This window comes from Ptychodera flava, chromosome 7 (assembly GCF_041260155.1).
Source record: "Ptychodera flava strain L36383 chromosome 7, AS_Pfla_20210202, whole genome shotgun sequence".
Lineage (NCBI taxonomy): Eukaryota > Metazoa > Hemichordata > Enteropneusta > Ptychoderidae > Ptychodera > Ptychodera flava.
Window position 1 is genome coordinate 35,896,116 of NC_091934.1, and position 23,848 is coordinate 35,919,963.

General features: G+C 37.0%; 1 protein-coding gene and 1 long non-coding RNA gene across 3 annotated transcripts in view; one reads left to right on the top strand and one right to left on the bottom strand.

Moving 5' to 3' along the window:
* LOC139137422 (multiple epidermal growth factor-like domains protein 6) overlaps positions 1 to 23,848 on the bottom strand; it is a 118,821-nt gene that overhangs the window by 72,929 nt on the left and 22,044 nt on the right. For both annotated transcript variants that reach the window (XM_070705517.1, XM_070705518.1), the window contains exon 5: positions 1,430 to 1,540. In XM_070705517.1, the coding sequence (XP_070561618.1) occupies positions 1,430 to 1,540 (111 nt within the window). The remainder of the gene's footprint in view (positions 1 to 1,429; positions 1,541 to 23,848) is intronic.
* Positions 1 to 23,848, top strand: part of LOC139137423 (uncharacterized) — an 84,703-nt gene that overhangs the window by 49,872 nt on the left and 10,983 nt on the right. The window lies entirely within an intron of this gene.

A 23,848-nucleotide genomic window follows, 5' to 3' on the forward strand; every position in this document is an offset into this window, starting at 1 on the left:
AGAGATGATTTTTAACTCTTTCTTGTTTACTCTCAGTGGTTCTGAGACAACTTTCCTATTTTTGACAATGAGAGATCCCAGTCTCTTCTCATATACAAATACAGAGGTGGGAACTTTATTGCCTTTCATTTCTGAGACTCCTGCCTGTACACTGTGGTACAAATCTCTGAATCCCTGTATATGACCTTGTGCAATAACCCAGTGACCCAAGGCTTCCTACAGTAATGAATTTCACATTGCTTGTAAGAGGAAGTAGGCTTTAATTCAAGGTGACAAGACTGAAATTTCACTTAATTGTAACCGGTGTTGGATTGGATTTGTTGATGCCAGGACAACATGTGGGGTATCTGTCTTTTGTTCAAACGCAGCTTAGATAAGATTCTACCAATAAACTTATGTTTAGTCAACTCTGTGAGGTACTCAAGTTCATTTGTATGACTTCCGCTGACAAATTAGCATTGGGATCACACAGGTATGCCATTACACCTATCATCTTTACAACATGGTTCCGTAGACCAAGGTTGGGACCGAACCATGGACAAGAAAACAAGGAGTTGGTTTGTTGGCTGATTTTCGTTCCCACCAGGAGGTTTGCAGGACACACAGGAAGCAGTGATTGCGATCAACGTTAACTTTTTTGGGTTGAATTTTGTTACAGAGGTGTTCACAGGGGAAAAGAGCATGTGGTTGTTGACGTCAGGAATGTTTAGATAATATCAGTTAGACAGATCTATCAACATACCAAGGATAAGTTGATCCTTCATGTTTCACTTTGTTCATCACGATCTTAAAATCGTTACGAGTAAATCCGACATTCAGAATAGTTTACCTGATGTTCGTGTGTATGTATGACTAGGAGTGTAGATACATACACAAACATCCATTTTCTATATCAACTAATAATTACCCAATCATATACACAGTACACCACAGACATTAACAGATAGCATAAGTAGATTGATTGTATTGGAATTCTTTCTTTTAATATATATATATATATATATATATATATATATATATATATATATATATATATATATATATATATATATAACAGATAGCAAAGTAGATTGATTGTATTGGAATTCTTTCTTTTATATATATATATATATATATATATAATATATATATATATATATATATATATATATATATATATATATATATATATATATATATATATATATATTACTTCTCGTGTGGAGTTAGTAGGTAATGTAAGTCAAGTTTCATTCATCTCTGCAATTGTATACATGAACAAATATATCCGCATACATTCACACACAAACACACACACATACGTACATACACATGCATAATAAGACATATACATACAAATGTACTAAAGAGCACTTACAGGGGACACATAGTACAAGAACTGTCTGTGTGTGGGGGGGGGGAGTTGAAATCTTGAAAAACATTAACTTACCATACTGACATCTTGGACCTTGGAACCCAGAAGGACAAACACACAATTGGGAATTGTAGCCACTCATGGAACAACTTCCTCCATTGAAACATACCCCACTACTGCAGGTAGCTGCAATGACATAACAGAAAATTGCACAAAACATAAATATGTATTCCTGCACTTTCAATCTGTTTGACAGTTTTTCCACCCTTTCACCACCAAACATTGGAAAGGGTGAAGTGGTAAAAGTAATAATAATACATTATGGTCATTAGGGAATCCCTGAGGCAAATTTGAAAATGATATGGGATGCGACAGATACTTTACTGATGCTGTGGAGAAAAAGGTGATTATCTTAGTGGGGAGAAATCCAGCCCTGTCAAATGAATGTACAACAAGTATTGGAAGATCAGAGTAAAGTTTAAAATAAGTTGACACATCTGATCAACATATGATGCCACAACTCCACAGTGTCATCAATGCTCCTGTTTATAATTTACATAGACAATTATCTGTTCAATGTGATGGATAAAGCCCTTCTAACCTTATGAGACTTTGAAGTTTGCCATGTGCTAATGCTTTTGACAATGGTAATAACCCAATATGATCTTGCCCTAACCCTGTTCCACTACAAATACTTTTCAAGTATACCAAAACAAAGCTCGTGCTTTGTAGACATTACAACTGGGACATTAAATTTTAACATATACTGAAAACATATTTCATAGAAAAAATTTAAATAATCATAAAACATGCATATCTCATGAGATAATAAGGGACTACACTGATGTGATCCTGAGCTGAACAAAAATGACATAAACCAGATGACTCTCAGAGACTAAAATGTGTATTGTTCATAAAACATTTTATCTGAACATACTTCAAGTCAGAGGCTTGACAGAAAGTTTCTGCACAGAATCACGGCCCGGTATCAGAGGACACCATTCTGTGTCCTGATTCATGGGGCTACGGCGAGAGACAATACACAGCATGCACGGTGAATTCTTTCATGGAAAGAATGCCAGTGAAAGTTTGCCTCTGTGGAGTCAGAGACGTGAAAAAGAACTGCCTCCTCAAAACATCAAGATGGTCGGATATCTGCTGTTCCTGGATAGACTCTCTGGGCACTTTCCTCATAACATGCCTGTTCCAGTTTCAAAAGAGCAAAGTTTGTTTTGATCAAGATCACCTTCTCACAAATTCTACCAATTCACTAGAAAAAGTTGTCTGACCCAGTAATATGGGGTGAAAGGTCGGCAGCACTGAAAACAGGTGCAAGGAGGTGAACGAAGTGTGGCTGGGGCCATCATAAATCTTCCCCATTCATTCTTTTGTATACGGTACGATGTCGAGGTAAGGTTGCAGAATCGTAAATAACACTGTTACAGTTGTATGGGTGGAAAATGCATAGATGTCATGACTCATACGTCTGGCTTTCATTAACTTTATATTTATGGATCAACCTTACGCTTTACAGTCTATACAAACACACTGAACAAGGTTAAAATGCATGCACTTCTCCGTGACTTATCCAGCGATTCTTCCGAGTTTCAAACAAATATTTTTGCAGCAGGATTCAAAATCAACTGACAAAAACACATTTCTAATACCCTCATTTATCAATGGACGAAAAACTAAAATTAAACCCTTTTATCCATCCATGCAAAATTTCTGGACAATATTTTCATATCAATAATTAAAATATGTATCAACTCATCATATTTATGCTAATATTGATGGAAACCTGTAAAATCTACAATTGGGAGAAAAACTGGCTTGCTAAAACTGCACAAATCATGCTGACAAAGCACACATGGCCCTTGGTGGAGTAGACTCAGATTTTCACAGCAAATTTTGTATACTTTGGACTGTTATCACAAAGTGTTGCCACCACCAGATGTTACTGTTTATACCCTGTAAAAGGAACTTCTTAAACAGGGGATGAAGTTCACAGTCAAACATCACCCTAATGCTTTTTACTAATGATCCCTTGTACAAGTCTGAGTTCATATTGTCAGAGGTTTTCCCACACTTCATTTAAGCCTTTTGCTCCCAAGTTACTACAACCTCTCTACACACTGTCTGAGACTACGTCTTTATAGTAAGAGGATTAACCTTATAGCTACTAAAGTACAGTATCTATGAAGCGCAGTTATTAATGCAAAATGGAAGAAGTACACGACTAAAACCTACAAATGCTATGCTTATTCATTAAAGAATGAAATTTTGACTTGAAAAACCAAGAGTGGCTTGTCACACTCTATAAAGTAATTGGAACACTTTAAGTTTCTGGAAACTGACCTGAAAAATTGTGTTTAATTTGCAAATCTTTTCATAAAAGAAACACAACTTTCACTGTTATATACCACAGACAGGTGACACTGGGGTGATCTATGACCTCATCCAAACTAAAGTGATGATACACTTATTTTTCCCCAAAACAGACTTTGCTTTGTATAGATGTTTTCTAGCAGCAGATACACAGGGCGAGCCGAAAGATGGCTTCAAAAGCTCCATAAACCCACTGAAGTGAAAAAACACTGGATGAGAAAATGGTATAGACTTTCCTAACTCTGAGTGGCCTTGACAACTGTGTTTAACGCCAGGGTGGGCTTACATAATTGGGAAGGAGCACACTGTAGTTTATATAATTGGCACAGGACGTGCAAAGACGCAAGTAAAAGACTGTAGAAACAGCCTGAGTTGTCGCTGAGCATAGCCGTTCCCTGACCCTATATACTCCAAGGGGAGTGTAATGCTGTTGAGGCAGCTGTGCACAATTTAAAATCTCTCCCACCAGGAAATTACCTCAAGGTAGGGACAGCCGTAGCTTGATCAGAATCAACACAGATTCAATGGAAACTCAATCAGACTTTATCTCTGTTTGAGAGTTATTTTAAGATTTGAACTTTTCTTTCACGCAAAACGCAAAACATTGATGGTTTTGATTTTTTCAAGATGGCCCGAGGAGTCAAATCAAGCCTAGTTCAGCCACAACAACTTCACTTTATTCATGTTTCTCTCCAGATGTCCAACTTTTGGCAGAAAACCGAGCTGTTGAGCCAAATTTTTTTTGGATGGGATGGCAAATGACTTTAACATATGACCTTGTTTAGTCTCTATGAAAGATCCATAGCTGTATCTTTTGGTATACTTTCCATCATTAATGTTTTGTTTGTAAATCGTTGTTTCCTGCTCTACTCTCAAAGTCACGTTGAAATGCCTTGGAGTGAACAACTTGTCAACATATCTTGGATGTGTGTCATGACACTGCTGACTGATGAAGACTAGAATTCATAAGTCAATAATTGCATTGCCTATATGGTATGCAATGCATTGTGTTTACAAGGCTAGTAATACTCGGTATTTCAACACACTTCAGTGAACAAAATATTTTCTAGTATAAATGTAGAGGGAAAAATATAAAAATATGGGTATTCTTGTCGCTTTCACGATTTCAATACGTCCAATAATCAGAGACGAGACACAAAAAAGTTCATACTATTTCCTAGACAATGTCAAAATTATGATGCATAACAAGGGACGATACAAAACAGTAGTTGCCTTGATCACGAGAACATGTGGAAAAGCTGAGACAATACTGGAATGATATCTATAAAGATCTCTTTTTTCTAACTTTTTAACTTCCTTCTCTAAAAGCTATCAGGATTAAAAAAGAGTCATTCTCTGGCCTTGAAACTTTATTTTCAACTTTCTGCTCTATCATCCTGATTACATTTTTAGAGATGGACCTCATGCCTGCTAGCAGGGTCCCTCAGCAGGCTGCACCAGTCAGCAACTTTATGGCCTTCATTGCAAGCCATAGGATATGACATCACAAGGTCTGTGTAAACTTACAATGACATCACTCCACTTTATGATGATTAATCTCATCGTTAAAGCAAAATAAATTCTCAGAGACATAAAAATCCTGAGTTTTGTTGACAGTGATCACTTCTCAAGCAAAAAAGTGATGGAAAAGTTCATTGCCAATGTCAACTTCGGTCACCATCCCAGCTATAAACTCAGTCCCTCAATCCAATCGCACTGGAACATTTGCCAACTTTACTTTCATAGTTGATAGATAAAGAAAGACCTGTTCTCAACTTGGTAATCAGATCACTCAACCCATTTCATATTTTCACCATTACATCCATATGTCCACATTCTATTTTAAGGTTTGTTTGTAAACACCGCTGAACTGACTGACTCAACAAAAATCATACCACTGCTGGAGGAACAACAGCAACATTGTATGTGCTATGGCAAATACCACGGTACATGACCATGTGTGCTTGTAATGAAAGCATACAAAGATTTACATTGAATCAATTTCCTGCAAAACTACTACTGCACAACTTGCTTCATGAAATAGAGTTCTGTCTGTGATGAACAATAACATACTCATTTATTTACACTTAAGAACTACATTATTATTCTAACGCTGCTTTTTAAATATTAATTACTAAAGGCTCAATAACCATGGTAACCACATCAGCACAAAACCTTTACTTCTGAGTATTCACATGCCTGTAACAGCTTAAGCTAGCTTGAAACTCTTTTAGAAAAGAGCACATTTTTAGGTTCAAAGAAATCCTATTCACATGCAAGTATTTAGCTTATGCCAACACCACATAATGCGTACAAAATTTTTCAGATTCATTTTAGTAAGAAATGTACTCATATTTGTAACTTCATATTGGAAAATAGGTACTCTAGTCTGTACCAAGGATGTCCCGAAAAACAAATAGGGTTAACCATGGTCACAAGCTGAAAGGGTTGAAACAATATAACATTCTTACAAAAGAGCAACTATCTCAAACTTTTCCTTTTATCATTCTCCTCTAAAATTCCATCCTAACAATCACCTCTGTGAACTTTCTATAAAAAGGCAACATGATGATGCCTTCTTTGTTTGAAACACGTTTCCTTGATCAGATCTGGAATCAATTCTCAAGTTTAGAAAACATGGACTTGTTGGAGACAAAACACAGCAGTTCACACTTTTCGCTGAACAGATTTCCAAACACCGAAGGGCAATGTGGCAAATTTGTTGGAAGTGAGTAGCCACAACTATGCATCGACAAGTGCCACTTCCCCAAATTTTACAACGGATGCTGTCAGGATAAAAATTCCAGGTTTTTATCATTGCCTGGCATTGGACAACTATCAAAAGCTTTTGAGAAATACTATTTTATTGAAAGACATATCTGTTCAAACAGTATGGCATCTTCAGCATTCAGTAATTTAGTAATTCATGATACAAATGCAGCTTTGACTTTCTCATTTGATCAGGAAGAGAATTATTACATGTGCTTCAGAGAAATATTCCTCCTGGTCCCCTTTGCACATGAATGACGTTATCACTCCACAATTCTTTCAGAATAATCAAGAGATATCGCAACATATACGGTATGTAAACTTCCCTGTTATCTGACAAGGGATTTTACCCGGTTGTCAAAGAGTGTGGAAGTAAAACAGTCTGATGCACATCCTTTGTTCAGACTTCCCAGTACCTGTAAATCTGATTTCTATCCAAAAACAAAGTAGTCTGAGTACTCGGTATCAATTCTGTGGCTATGCATGTCAAATCCATCACGGCAAATTACAAATACTATGTAAGCTGATCAAATCCACATCCGGTAGCAATGAATTCCCGGATAGACTCAAAAATGTGTCGTGACCAAAAAATATGTACTTCCTTACTCTACTTTTGGCCGATATGAACGGGGCAAAATCGGTGCAATCCACCATCTTGACAAAGACTACTGTTCACCTTAAAAGGTGTAAACTGGCCTTAGCAACAACGAGGACTTTGTCCGATGAAGTCTGGTCAGCTAACTCAGGGATGCAGCTTGTCTGTCACGATACTCTTTCTAGTCAGCTTCATTCCCTAAATTTTCATGTCGTCAAGGCAACGGCAATATTTTACGACACCTAATGTCTTTACAGAAGGGCACACTGATGTCTGCTTAAGATTTCAAAACAAACACGTCCTGCAAAACAGCAGTTCATTTTGTCAATAACCTAGGTAAACACACTTAGGAATTCCACAACAGATGTCGATTACACATAAAATTTTTGAGATATCAAGGTGAATCAAGACACTGATTTACTCATGATTTTCTGAAGATATGATTGATTAAGGATCCATATCTACATCTATAATCTTAGCTTCATTCTGAAAATAATTTGAAAACAACTCCATCGTCTCTCCGATAAACTTATTCTTGACTTCTGCAAATGCCAATCAACTTTCGTCTGTTTGTTACTTGCTATGTTTTTGCAATCACAATATGAATTTCAACAGTTATGAACCACAAATCCATATAGTTTCCTAAGTGGTGTAGTAGATAAGAGAGCTAACCGGCAAAAACAACCAGCTTTTCCTGTCCATACAGGCTACTTTTTCTCAGAAAGGAAAACTTTCTCCCAACACTCCAACTCTATCACCCTGATCATTCATCAATTAAACTGCCAACTTTTGACTCTCTGAACTAAACTACAACCCTATTACTATAGAAGCAATGCCTAAGTGTATCTTTTTTCAATCTTTCATCCAGGATGGCATCAAGTTCAACAGGGGTGGGGGGATTCCCCCCTTTACCAGAAAATTTAGGGGGAATTCACCAGTTAATGTGTTCTGATATGTGACTGACACCATTTCATGGGGAGGGGGGGGGGCTTGTACCCCCTTGACAAATTACTAGGGGATGCCAATTACTAGGGGGATTTCACCAGTTCATTTGTTCTAATTGTATCTCTGAGATGTGACTGACACCATTTCGGGGGGGGGGGGGGGCTGGGGCTTGTACCCCCTTGACAATTTACTGGAGGGGTGCCAACATGTCAACAGAGGGGGAATTCCCACCCCCTCTCTAGATAAAACTGTTTTTACATGCACTTTCATCATCATAGATGATCATCCCAGTTTTGTCCAAATTGCCAAAGTACATCAACTTACAGATGCTGCAGATCAGTTACCATTACCTGCCAACTCTGCTCACATCTAAATTTTGTTTTTAGAAGAAAAGTCAACGTCCTACTAGAGTTACAGTACACAACAACATTGAAAAACAACGCTCACACAAAAATTTTATGGTTAAAAACGTTATCTTAACTGGCAGAGCATTTCTGATCGACTCATGGGAGCAGTTGAGAGTGTTGGGGCTTTGCGGTTCAAAACCTGGTAATACTCAAATTGGATTAACGTCACTAAGGGTGTGCCTAATCCACTACTCCATGACATTGCCAACTACACTGCAACCTATGAAACTCCGCATGTGTTGATCTTCTGCTCTGTTCTCTCTGCAGTTAAAACATGGTATCACTGCCATCCCAACAGATATGTACCAGATGAGAACATTAATTCAAAGTACGCAAATGTATGTTTGTACCATCTTGTTTCATTGGTTTTCAATTTTATATCTATAGACTGTCATACAGCGTTGTTCCAGGAAAGTCTCCACATTGTTTTACAATAACTCGTTCAATGCTTGTGGGTTGATCTTCCCTGTGAAATAATATTGTTTCTTACAGAGCCCTACTTTGGTTTTTGAATTGATTTTCAAAACTGTCCACTTTGAGCCTGGTACTAAATTTTGCTCACTCTGGTAAAATTATATTCCCTGTGGTAAAGTAAGCAATATACCAGTATCTGTGAGAGTATAATGGACAATAAGAGAAACATATTTTCTCATATTTTCTCAAATATTTGAAATTCCTGTGATGGCTCTAGAAGGAAAATTAAACATTCAATTTTTTTTATTTTTTTTTCTAAAAAAAGATAATGAAAACTTAATTGAAATCCATAGGCTTTAAATTAATCCACAAGGAGCAAACCTGAAAAGCTCTATAAAAACTTCAGAGTTTGAAATCCTCCATATGGACCTGAGTCTACAATAGGGGACAAAGTTTTTGTTTTCCTGCATTCTTTCTGTCGGCATTATTGCATTTATTTATTGAACTTGATACTAATTACGTGTATTGATATTTCATTGAATTCACAGTTGACATGGGGTTTCATTAGTTTTTTCCAAAAAAAGTATCTTCAAAAGTAACATGTCAGGGTGAGGTAGCATAATTTAAATATAACATTGAAACTGAAAGAATAGCAATGGTGCAGCCATGTTATAAATATATTCATATTACATACAAGGAGAGACAACATCTGGAACAGGGAAGACCATTCACATATTTTTGACCAACGCAAATTTTATGGCTTGATATTGATAAGAATTTCACTTTCATTTCATGGTTTTACTTCTCAACACTCTTCAATTTTTGGACACGTTTATATGAAGTGGTTGATACTTAATTATTTTCTTCAAGGAAAATATACAAAGTCTGACTTAAACAGTTGGGAGTCATTTGCTATCAGAGAAAATCTGAAAATAGAGAGAGTGCATAAACTTACTTTTCTTATCATCAGCACTCTTAAAAATGCACATTTTTAGTGCCATTGAAGAGCTTAACAAATCAGTTGGGTTTTATAAATCTGTGGATTATCACAAACCTAATACAGAACAGGTTTTTTGATGACAAAGTTGGAAAAGTGTAATTTCAGGAACAAAGCATGAATATTACAATTGAAACCAGGCAAAATTCACCATCTATACCAGCCTATAGGCCTGATCTAAAGAAATAAACTTTCCCTTCTTTTATACAGTCACTGTAGCCAATCCAGATACACAGAAAATTGTTCAAGTTGTGGTACATCAGCAAAGGAGGGCAAACAAATCATTGTCAACTTCTAGAAGTGGGATCTTTTCAGCAAATATTGGAACACCTATTCAGCCATTGATTTTGAACTTAGTGGACACACATTACTAAAATAAACCAACATTCCACTAAATAATGGTGGGCAGGGTTTGCACCATGGCAATAACTACGTCAACCAATCATGTTCCCATGCTTCTAATGGCCATGAACTTGCAAGTGACAAGTGTTGCCGTGGACACCATCTAAATATTTAACAGGAGCAGGGCACATTGTTTATGGTACAGTTCAGATTCAGATTGTGAGTTCAAACCATGCTAGACTTCATACATCTCCGTTCTACTGTCTTTATAGTACGGTTCAGATTCAGATTGTGAGTTCAAATTATCCTTGACTTTCTACATCTGCAGTCCATTGTTCTTGTCAAGCAGTGTGAATGTACAGACAAAGCTTTCCTTCATGTGGCCCGTACATTGACCGGAAATTACCGCTCACTTTAATTTCACTCTAAACTGTTTCCATGCTGTTGTTCTCCATGTCAAAAAATCAATAATAAAATTATTTCAAAACAATGTCTGCATTGTAAGTTTTTGACCAGGATATGAAATACCCGGATATACGAGAAATCCAATTCATAACAAAATATTTTGGTAGCAAATTTCAAACTCGGTACATTACAAACAAGCTTTGTTATCACATATCACCATCCTTCAGGATAAAACTTGTCGTGGTATTTAAATTCAAATTTCGATCAAGGTTTTGTGTTGTTGCCTATGACATGTTCTCCCCTTTAAACCCTACACACTACGCCGCGAACTTTCTAAATCAGTACTTGCACTCCAAAGAAACCTGTTATCCCCTCCCAGCACAAAGGTAATGATTACGCCCTCACAAACTTTTACTTGGAACAGTTTGCACTGAGATCACCTTATTATATTTATTAACATGTTGCAGGGATAAACCTCTAAATCATAGGCTAACATGCCTCGAGGTTAAACGAGCTGCTTTTCAGGTCTTCAATACTTGGATTACAATTACATCACTCTAGATATTAACTGTTGAGTATTTCCACACATTTCTACCACATGTATACCTCGTTGATATCCTCCTTGGCTTTCCGAACAGCGTGAAGTTTCTTATGGAAAAATGTTGCCAAAGTACAGTCTAGATAAACACCAGTAGCGATTCATTCTACTTATTTTCATGCCTGAAAGTTTGTCTGAAAACTCATGAAGAAATTAAAATTCAAATAAAGCATTATTTACAGCTATCTTTATGCGTCTACTGTTCACAATGTTTTGAGACTACGCAGAAAACTCCACAGCTGTACACCAGTGGCTTTCAAACAAGCAGTGACTGTACATATTTTGAAGTGACTGTCTACTTGAAAAGCTGCAGTTTTCTGTCAAAATTTAAAGATTAGAATATATTTCAATCACTTTCTTTAATGAGAAATTATACTCATTTTTCTTAAAATCCAAATAGATAAAGTCGGTTGTCATTTATACATGTATGAATGAAGAGAAAATAAAAGAAGAAAAACTTGTGCATGTAAATAAAATGTTAATTTGTAAACTTGCAAAATTATCAAATTTCACATTGAATATACAGTAGTAACCCTTTAAGTTGGCCTGAATGGACTCTAACAATGAGCAAACTGTAATTGTTTGAAATTCTGTCATTACTAACTCTTCAGAATTCAATTACAAATTTACATTTGTCAAACGTGTGCATTATAGCAAGACAGTTCCCAGTTGCTGGGAGCAACCGATGACAGACAGGCAAATGAAAGATAATCACAAAAACAAACAGATATAAACAGGCTATGTTGCTGTCATTCGAGATAGTCTGGCCCTCAAAACCTGATGCTTTTACACTTTTGTTCACTTTTTTGACCCAGGGCAGGGAAATTTCCTGAAATATTGCAACATTTGAGCATCAAATTGCTGTGTGGCAATGCTATGGGGAAATATCTGCATGGTAGATCCTAAATGAATTGTAATTTTTTTCATGACTAAAAAACAGATTTATAGTTAATGACAATTGCCAAAAAACATTATAGACATGTTCTAACATCTAAACCATTGTCAAATGATTCAAGTTTAAGCAAGCACAGAAAATACACCAAGTTTTTGGGGGGGTTGTTATAAAGAACATTCCATTTCTGCAGAATTCCTGGCATGACTACTTACTGAAAAGATTAAGAGGATTTGGTATTTTACAAGAATTCCACAATATGATGTGCTTGATTTACACTTTAAACCCACAAACACTACAAGCTGCAATTACTGTGGTTTCCACACAAGTACATCGTAAATGCATCCTAAGGTAATACAACATCAGACACTCAAGTGTCTTCCTCAAAAGAAGACCTGGATTAACATTCTTGCCAATTGTTCAGTCAACTCCAGATTTCCTATCTCTTTACCATCCTTTTTTATTTCTAAATATCTACCCCCTACTTGATGTAATCCTCACCGAGGGGTGTTTCTATCTCTCTATACTCTTCTCTAAATTGTCTAACAAACCTAAAGCTGCCTGCACAATCACACTCTCAAATACATAGGAAAACACCAGCAAAGAAATAAACCGGAATAGAATATCAAAAGATCAAACGTCACAACCATGAACCACACACAGCAGCTGTCATCATGTATTCCAAACTGAGCTGCAGAAAATCTGCTTTACTCAGTCAACTTGATGCGCAAGTTACCATGTGAACAAGTAAAGTGGAATGACAGGCAATCTTTCACATGAATTGCACTCAATGCTGCACTGTGCTCACACATGTATTATACACGGCATGTTAGATAAAAATAGAACACCATGAGACAGACAATGAACACAGCTGCCTTGGCTAAATTTACTTTTCCAAACCATTGCCAAATTTCATGCTATTTTTAACACACTGTCATTAATCTGCTGTGGAGGTGTTGTTATCTAACATTATCTCATGCTATTACTTTTCCATTGCATCATCCTCCACAAAATAAAAAAACCCATTTGCAGAAATAACAAGTGCAATCTCTCTTTTTTTTTGCAAACTTCACCATTATTTGAGCAAGTTCTCCAGATCTGATAGACTGTGTTTGCTTGTACTAGTTACTGGACACGGACGATCACATGATTAGGTGGACCTGTCAAAACAGCTACTGGCTAATATTATAACAAAACAGTTCAATTTTGACAAACAATGCTCAAGCACTAGTGTTTTGATAAACCCTTAACAAATACAACAGCAAATTCCATTAGTAAAGAATATCATTCTATTTATGTTTTATTGTTTTATAAAAAATTTTCTGGCAAAAACTCTATGACTTTGAATGCATTCAATGTCAAAATGTTGTCTTAAACATACTGGAAAGACAACAAACTGTGCTAAGTCTGTCACATCAAATTAAACAGCCTCTAAACCGGCAAAGTAAGATTAATTTCAAAAGAGCATAAGAAAGTGCCCCGAGGTAGAAAGTTTGAATGGTTGTACATGATATAAACAGACGTGTAACAGATGTTGAAGGCTGTCGGTGCACAGATATTTTGTACTCATGTATGTGATTTTCCCTCTCATGAGGCCAACCAAAACACTTTTCAGTTGCGAGATAGATTGAATATTTCAAAAGTTTTAACAGCTTGGGGCTGTACTCTGTCAAAGATGCCTCCTGTCTTGTTGAAATACTCAGAACACATTGCAGCTAGACTTAAGTCTCACACACAGTAGAGCAAAATCTGCACTTTATAACATACATGCGCCTGATTGGCTGTTGTCATGGAAGTTACTGGGAAGCAATGATTCTGATTGGCCCGCTCAATTTGGGTAAAATGCAGAATTGGCAACAGGATGAACCAATTCGTGTTTTCCCTTCAGGTAGAGAAAACAGCGTCATCCCAATTGTCTGTTTTCTGTTCAACTGTTGCTTTTGTTCAATTGCAGAGACGGACATTGTTTCACCACACCAGATGTAATTAACTTGAGGCGGTGATGTGATGCAGCCTTCCTTGCCTATGAAAGTCAGTGGCCATGATTCGATAGGTGATAACGACTTAAACCATTCCTTAAACCATTCCTCATGGCAGTCGATGATTATGATTGACTACACCTCTACGCAGGATAGTTCAATGGCTGTGATTGGATAATCCAGCACAGGCAATTACTTGTACCCACCAGAAAACTAATCTTATCTGCTGATTTGCAAAATCTAATATCACTATTCATTGAAATGGGTGGCTCAACAGCCATCTATCACTGGCATTGTTCCAGTACATATTCACTGCTATACTTCACGGTCCCTAGTCCAGGGGCAAATAACCTTGTTCACATTTTCCACCAGAGATCAAAAACTTACCCCCATCTGAGATCATATAAAGTTAAGCCTGCCAACTAAAACAATGTCTAGGGTGCAATGAACACTGCGCACTGAATCATACTATTAAAGGAATGTAGTAAATGACCTACATATCACAAAATGACCTGATTTCTAAGACACAACACGAGTCACCAGGGATTATCTCTCACAATGCAAAATCCCCATAGGGAATTCACAGTTGCACTTTCCCTGCCAAAGTTGACCATGCTGTATTTCTCTCCATATGTTTTGCCGATATGCACAGATGTCAACACTTACTCTACAATTACACCAAAACATGAGTAACGTTCAAAAAAAACTTTCTTGACCTAGAAATACATTCATCAAAAATGCTCATATATTTGGATCGCAGATCAGGAGAAGGGGAGAAGCCTTAAATGGATGTGACATTGTACTAAGGAAGGACATACTGTACACAGGAAAGACGTACTATTGGACTACTGGGTCATGCCAAAGTTTTCAACGTGATAGCATGTTAAATCAAGGCTTTTCATTACATTGCACAGCGAATTTTCCATGACAAGATTTTGACTTTGCCAATCATGGCCACAGTTACAGAGGCACTGATCAATAGTAGTGGCACACGCGTAAACTTACAAGCTTTATCTTGACAAAAGTATCAAGAGTCATCTGTGTTTAAAGATTTCCCACAAACTAACCCCTAAAACTTTCCAATACGTATTCTCAACACATGTCCAAAACACAATTCACAGAGCAGTCCAAAGAACATATACAGAAATTATGCCATGCACGCTACACATGAATTGAAGTTATTGATAAAAAAATTTATCTCAATAAATAATCTTTAACATGAAAATTACACTTGGCAGTTATAATTGTACTGGCTTTTTCTGTCTCAATATTATTGTCAGACTTGGAATAAACCATGATAGTCACCCTTATTTATATTATGGAAATTTTCTTTAATCTAGTACAACTGTGAAATCAGCAAAACTGACATGGTTCTTGTACCCATGATCTTTTAAAATGTCCCTGAATATCACAAATTGTAATCTAATAATTAATCTTTACTTTGAACTAAAAACTGCTACCAACTTCAACCTGTTCACCCCTAATTCCCTGTGAAAGGCTCCACAATCACCATTGATAACAATGGGTTTAGGCTAAACCATGCTGGTTAAAGGGTTGAGGTTTAAAACGAGGGCCAGAAACAAACCAGCTCTGAAAACAACGTCCTGATCAAGACTTTTCTAGAATTTCAGAGTAGTTTTGCTATGGTATGTAAGTTTTGAGGTCCCATACCAAAACTAACAGAAAAGTCATGGACATGGTTCAGGCTGAATCCAGTTTTCTTCATAGCTAAGAAGCTATACCATACAAAGTTTTTGCAACGAACCTGCTATAATATAGTGAATATTCTTAAATTCAAGAAATTCAAAGTTTCATAAAAACATAAATGACTGAATGAAAAAATATCATGTGAAGAAATAGAATAGAATAGAACAGAATAGAATAGAACAGAATAGAATAGAATAGAACAGAATAGAGCTTTGACTGCCAAAACACTCTTATAATAAGTTTTGCAAAGTCATGCTGACCAACCACCCAACAGGCATTCCTTCCTACCAGTCTGTCTTCTCCTACCGTATTATTCTTACAATTAACAGGCCCCACCCTAATTATCCAACAAGGAAGCCCACAGTTTACTTAAGTCACACACACCAAGGTCTGAGAGAGCTGACAGATTAGTATACTGAGTGGAGCCTCCAAAACAAAGCACCGCCAACACCTGCCCACGTACGGCTGTCTTTTCATAGATACCGTCACTCTGGCTGTATCTATTTCCTACCACACAAACTACACAAAGCTTTTATAAACATCTCTGCCGACACACATTCATACTTAACTTGCTGAGCAACAAAACTTTCAGGATCAGCTGAATAAACAAACTTTATTTCCATATTTAATTGAAAGTTTGACCAACTTGTTGCAAAGATAAGACTTCTAAATTATAAAAATTTTCAAATTATGGTCACTCTCTGAAAAACTTAACTTTCTAGACACCTGTTGATATTTGACCTTTGACCCTCCAGAAGTCACATGATTATTTGGGATGGGTAAACTCAAATGAATTAGAAGCTACTCAATACCTGACAGATCATCTTACTTATCCAAAGAGAAAAAAGAAGAAAATCAAGTGAGTTTAAGCTCTCGTAAAATCCGCATTCAAAAAACTCGATCACTCTCCTTTCCGTAACAGAAGTCAATTACTGTAGAGTTTTTCAGCCAAACATAATTGACATTCCTGTCTGAACTGTTAAACACTGCACAGAAACCAGAGACTGTTGTGAATAAGCAAAAAAACAATACCTTTGTGTGGAAAGACTGCACATTTCACGGATGCCAGACTAAGTTGAAAATAATGGCTTACATAAGATTCCTTCTCCATCGATGGTTCTATTATTTGGCCAAAAACAACTACAAAGTATAGACTAATTTATTTTTTGCACTGTTGGGCACTTTGAGCTGCGTCATTTGCACATCAAAATCCATCCAAATCACAATGTGGAGTTCACTTCAAAAACCAATGCCAGGGCACACAGACTGAATGAATGCCAAGGAACATTGAAACTGAACAACCGTAAACTTAGTGTTTTCCCATAGATGTCCCTCATATTTTATAAGTTCTAAGACTAAAGCATGATGTTCAAAACACAACAAATATTAAAGTATGTACCTCTCAGGGGTCCAGTAGAATACTGGAAGCACAGAAAGAATCCGCACAACCCAGCAAATGAATTTACAAGTAACAGAAGGATTGTTGTACTTTATCAAAACAACAAAATCATCCCTATAAAACAGTTGAGTAAGAACAAAACCTGCTTTTGTTTAATGCGCTATCACTTTTGACATCATTATGTTGTCAGTAAGTTTTCTCCAGTAAACATTTTCTCCTTAATGTCTCTCAAATCCACATGTTAATTCTCATTGTACCGCAGACAACATCTCCACAAGCACGTTTTTATGTCGGTAGCGTACATAAAATCTGGCATCGGGTAAACTGATAAATAATTGGGTCAGAAATGTTGTGAAGAAGCATGTCTCATGGGTCTGAATGGCTGCTTGACCTGATAACTCTAAATGAGACCCGAGATGAATTCAAAGCAATTCAATGTATTTAACCCTCTGAATGCTGTAATTTGTCCACCGAAATTTCAGTGTAACGTTTTGCTAATTTTCATTAATTTTTTTGTAATCTTTTCTTAATTTTGAACCAAATGGACATAGCCTTTCAAGAACGACAATTTTTGACCAAAATTTTGAGAAAGACCTGAAAAAAATTGTATTAATCTGAAAAAAAAGTTGCTGGCTGTTTTGTATTCTATAAAGGCAACAAAAGTTGTTTTCAGGCAGGGCAAAATCTGACCTGTGATGATTTCGGAAGTTTCAGCTCTAGTCTACTTCTAAAGCCTGTATCAAACACCCCTACCTCCAAACCTACAATGGTATGCTCCGTTGATAATCTAATTTGATGATCAAAGTGATAGTCGAGTATTTACATTATCAAATAATTCTCACCTGAGCTGGCCAAAATGATCAATTCAAAGGGGATTATATCACCTTCAAGTTCTGATATGCTCAATAGACAGGGTCAATACAGATAGAGTTCAAAAGGGTTAGGTAATCTTCAGCCAGAAACTGATTACACTGACTATCCAAGGTTTAGAAAGCCCAAAATGATTGGAAATATCCTACACCTGAATATCTAGGAAATTTTCCTTCAAAAATATTCCACAAACGGTTTTATATTTGCTTGAGATTTGTTTTACTGATTCCTGGATGTGTTTTGAACGATAACCGACAAAAATTCCCTCAATATTTGGAACAATGACTCTCGTCTCAGATTGCAAAAGACAGCTTATACATGCAGGCAGATGATCATGAGAAGGGGGTCCACTTTTTGTCAAATTGCCAATTGTTCATTTTAAAATATTCTCTATGGATGGAAATGACTTCTCATAATGGAGAGGAGTTCAAATCTGGACTTGTCATCCAGGAAGGGGATGAAACCAATTGTTATTACAAAAGTGGCAAAATCAGGAAATTTGCTGTTACTTAGCAACAAGCAGTGGCATTGAAAGAGGATGAAGTCCTGTTGTCATTGGTTACCAAGTTGTTATGTCTGATAAACAGGAAAAAACAACAAAACAGTTATAGTTAAATTCATGTGTCTGTGAGATGCAAACATCTCATTTATATAAGTCTTTATGACAGCAACTACTAGTTACTTCATGGCTGGCCAGCAGACTCCCTTACGATGACAAAGCCCTTGATATTACTATTGAAAAGGTTACAAGCCATACATGCTCTCTCCTCTTTTGATGGTCATCAGAGATAAACATAACACCACGGATGTCCATCACACATTGGTGCCAAAAATTCCTTTCCTTCAGCCTTCACAATCAATCTGAGTCCAAAAACAGACAGATCCCCTATTGATATTTGTTCTCCATGGCAACAAATCATTCAACAACAACCATACTGACGCAACCCTGAGGCAGGCTATATTTATTTCTCGTATTTGTTGTTTCAGTGCCTTAGTTTGTAGCATGCCCCACTGACACCCGGCTTTATATCTCAATGATTCCGTTCTTGGCTGCTCACTAAAACCAACTATTCAAGTGACATCACAACTTGCATTTGAAAAGAAAGGGCGGTGGAAGTCCAGCAATCTAATTAAACCGCTGAAAATGACTTCATTAAGGACGCATTTAACAGTCACTTGCCCAAGTTATTCTTATTTCAAAATACCCTGAACCTCATTAGAGTATAATTGTGGGGTTTGGTATTGGGCGAGCGGCTTCTTTCTTCACCCGCACAATGTATTGTTCCTGCTATTTTCTGTCCCTGTCAAAATGGTTTACTGTGCATAACAATCCCTGTAACTGTCATTTGTCCTTGCTCAAACTTCCTGCCTCCTTTGTACCAGGGGCTGAGTCTTGGGAGTTGCTACAGCACGTGTTTCCAGACATCCATTAAAATCCATGCTGCATCAGCGTAGCTATGCTTCATGGCATTGCCCGCTTCTTTTCCCAAAGATAATGTATATCTATACATCATTTTCCTCTCAGGATAAAAAATTTTTCCATCCTCTACTTTTGTAATAAAGAGACCCAAATATCCGATCCCTTATCTTAACACCATTACTAAATGTTGAATCATGCTTTCATCAAGCAAATTTAACCTTGTAAGTTGTGGTGGATAAAGGAAAACACAGCAAACTGCAAAGCTGAAAACTTTTAGCAAACGTCGTTGGTGGTGCAAAGGTTTAAGCAAAATCAAAGTGCTTGACAAAACGAGTGCATGTTATAGGCGATAATCCCAAAAAGCAACACTGGTTTGAGTAGAAATGTACTTCAGATCGAACTGCTATGTGTTGATGAAAAGAAATGTGTAATGCCATGTCAGCACAAATGATCACGCTAAAGTTTGTTTTACAGAAATGCACCACTGCATAACTTTCAAAGCTGACAAACTGACTTCTGAAATGATGCGATTACAGGGGAGAAAAGTCACCTTTTTTTCTTTTTTTAGGGTACTACACTCAAACTTCAACAAATACCTATGTGATAAGGAATGTGGACTGTCGAGTCACTTTTACACAATGTCTGTTCACTCCGCTACAAGTCAAAGAAGACTTCTCTGTCTACGCTGAACTTTTGGAACTTCAGTTCAAACTTTTCCAGCTGTCAAAAATATACTTTTCCTGGAGCACTAGGATGGAATGGAGTAACCGCTACATGTTGATGGGAATGACAGAGGATGAAAGTGAGAAAAAAAGAAAGGAAAGGAAAAGGTACAACCAGACAGATTCAGGATCCTTAACTGACTTGTTGATGCAAGAAAGTCATGGTTGAACACAATCCAAAGAGCCGTTACATGCAAAAGATTTCTTGTCCCGTTAAGTCATGGATACTATAGAGGGGCGGGGATGCCTTGTCAGACTTCTTCCAAGACAATTCATCCATATAGCCTTGAGAAAAGAGGCAATGAATAGTGAATTGACTACGATGAGTGACAAAATTTTCAGAGGGACAAAAACAGAGCATTCCACACCAGGGCGTTATGTAAGCAACCAGCTTTCTGTTCCAAAGTACCAGGTTTCCTTTCACTGTGGATGTAGCTAAATCATCACCTTGTTGTTTCAGGTGACAAATATTTCGAAACATCCACGTGGTTACCTCTGTGGTCTTCTATCTCTCAGGTTTATCGATGATACAGCTGATTTGCGATGACATCGAGATTTCTCGTAATAATGTGCAAAAAATAAATACCTGTCCGAAAATTTTGACAACACTTTTAGAAATCTCTCTATCATGAATCATAAAACTCCTACTTTGATACCATCCATGTTCTGAATGAAACTATATAGTAAATACCAGGGGATAAGACAGCAAGCAGGCACACGTACAAAGACAACATTTTTCCAAATTTCGTTCAGTCTATAGCAGCCAAATATCGCACACATATTGCTATATTTAGTAACACATCTACAATCGCAGTCAGCGCATTTCTTTTTAATTCCTGGAACACAAATATTCACCCTGCTCCTAAAAATAAAAGAAAGGAAACATACCCGAGTTATTTTTACGACTTTTTTCAGTAGTTTCTGTAAAGCTGTCCTTGATAATATCCTTTGATGTTACTAAACTGATCTTCAAAAGTTATAAATAGCCAAAGCACATCCTGTGCTCTTTATGGATGGTACGTAATCTATGCTCTGTGTCAGATTTGAGTTGCTATTTATCATTAATACGTTTTTATCAGACATAAAGGTTCATACTAAGTCCAGTTCTAGTAGGATTGGAAGCTAAGCTTCGCTGGATTTTTATCTTTCCTTTTTCTTTCTTAGCTCTGATAGTGAGTTGATAACACATAAATAGGCCTTACACTGTGAAAGGAAGTGTTTTCAAAGTTGTCTTTTGACAAGTTGCTGGGTTTACACCACTTGAGATTGCTGGTGCTTGTTTTGTAGGACCCGTCCAATGCTGACCGGACAATTGGCAAAACAATAGATTTAATTAACCCCCCTCCGGGCTATTCTTGTTTGAGGAATTGGTAAAAACTTGTTTGTACTGTGAAAGCAAACTTTCACATACTGTGTACGGATCGGCAGGTCTCTGAGAATCTGAGATAGTAGTATTTTCAATGGACACTCTCCAACATGTGTTCTGCTTGGGGGCAAAAGGTTCTCTTCTCCAAATTCCACAAATTGTCAAACTTTTTTCAGTTCATTTAGTTGTGTACTTTCAGTGTATGCTACTGGAGACCCCTTTTGATTGAAAATGCTACAACTTCGTTTGTTTATTAAAATTGAATTCAAGCAAATTGTAAAACACTTATTCTCTCTCATTTGTGCCCTTTTAGGAACAGTTTTAGCTTTTTGTTTTTTGTTATTTCTGTAATTTCCTGTGTCTGCTGGTTTGATTTCCACTGAATGAACTTCAATTAAAAGATTACCTTGCAATGCTGGATGATTAAAGTTCACTATTGAAATGTCGGTTGGGGAAAAAGAAACGAGACACACTGCCTGTCACCTGTCAAAGAGGTGAAATGCCAGTGAGTCTGGCTGGTGACCTGATGGATCTGTTCCTTGACAATACTCATGAATAATTAATGAGATGTATGGTGCAGACAGGAACTGATGTTCAACCACAGACAATAAAGCATCGTCCAGAGAAAGTAAGCTTTCCATTGGTTATAAACCGGCCGAACCAGTCTTTTGTGTGTTTTTTTACAACCACTTAATGACATACCTTAGCTGTTGGCAAAGACAGCCATTCCACAATTAAAGCTTGAACATTTTTTTCAGTCTCAAGTTTGTTTCTACTGTAGCTATTTCCTCCCTATTTCTCTCCATAGTGGTATCATCTTGCTGCAGATACAAATGGGATTGCGCCACAAATTTGGGGATGGAAGGGTGACAAAAAATGCCAAGATGGTAATTGTCAAGAGACAGAATTTCACATCTGCTTTACACAAACTTGGTTCAATGATTGAATGAAAATGAACTTCTGCAAGGATGAGTTTGGAAAGCAAAATCAGACAGACAGACACATAGTCAGACAGACAGACAGATAGCCAGACAGACAGACAGATAGCCAGACAGACAGAAAGCCAGACAGACAGCCAGTTGACAGGACTGATTAATTATGTTCCAGACAATCTCTAGAGATAATTATACTGCTTATACATGTACATGGCTGCATTAACAGATTTCTAAAAAGATTATTAAGTAAATTATTTCTGCCCCTAAAAATTGCATTTGATGAAAAAAGTGACAAACTTAGGAAAGCTGAATGAAAAAAGACGGCAGAAATTGCAATCTGCAAAACTTCCAAGTGCTGTACACCAGGGAAGCTGAATACTCCGGGACATGGCTGAAATCCACGGAAGAATAGTTGCATCTTTTACAGATGGCACTGTCTGAATCTCCATGCCATGCCATGCCACATCCATAACAGTTATTCTGTGCAAACACAATTTCAATCTCAACAACATTTCTGTAATCGAAGGTTACTCATTGTAATAAGCTGTTATGCCACAACTGCAGTAAATTATCCTTGTAATAATGCCATTTTGAACTTCTGCATGGGGGGAAAACATAGGGTAGGAGGATCTGAGGTAGTGTAATCATATGAATTGCAAAGGTCAACAAGGTACTTGAAAGATTCTTGCTGGTGATTCACCAGGTGTTATCTCAGAAACGTGATAATTGACGATTATTAGAGATACTTAGTATCAATTAGAGTGGCTTCTTTTGTTTCACCTCCCTTTGAATCTGAATCCATCTCCGCTTAAAGCCAATAAGTCTGTTATCTTGTCTGATGGTGGGTTGGTTCATTCTATCAGGGGGGAGGAGTCAGTCTAAAAATTCCATTTTTCTTCTCTTTGTTTTATTTTTCCTGTGAATATTTACAGTGCAGCCATTTGAAAAGCAACAGATGAAACCTTTCTTCATGCCAAAATTCAGCAATTTCTGACAGTCTATCCATTCAATTTTTTTATTTCATCTCTGTCAATTTCAAATCCCCTCCTAACTTCTCCCTCTCCTATCACAAACTTTTAACAGTTAACAGTGAGCAAACACAGACTTCATCCAAGTCCAGACGCATTAAAGAACTTGACTCGCCCTGGTAATAGATTGCAAAAGGAGAGATTATAATGCATGAACAGATAGTGCCAATGTACACTCCAACCTTATTGATATCAATTCATTTCTATGTTAAACATTAGTTGCCACGACCATGAAATTTTTACTGCCTGATCCAAGATTAACTGGATGTCCTAGAAAGCTGGGACCTTTTCCCGGATAAGTTGTGATCAGCCTTGT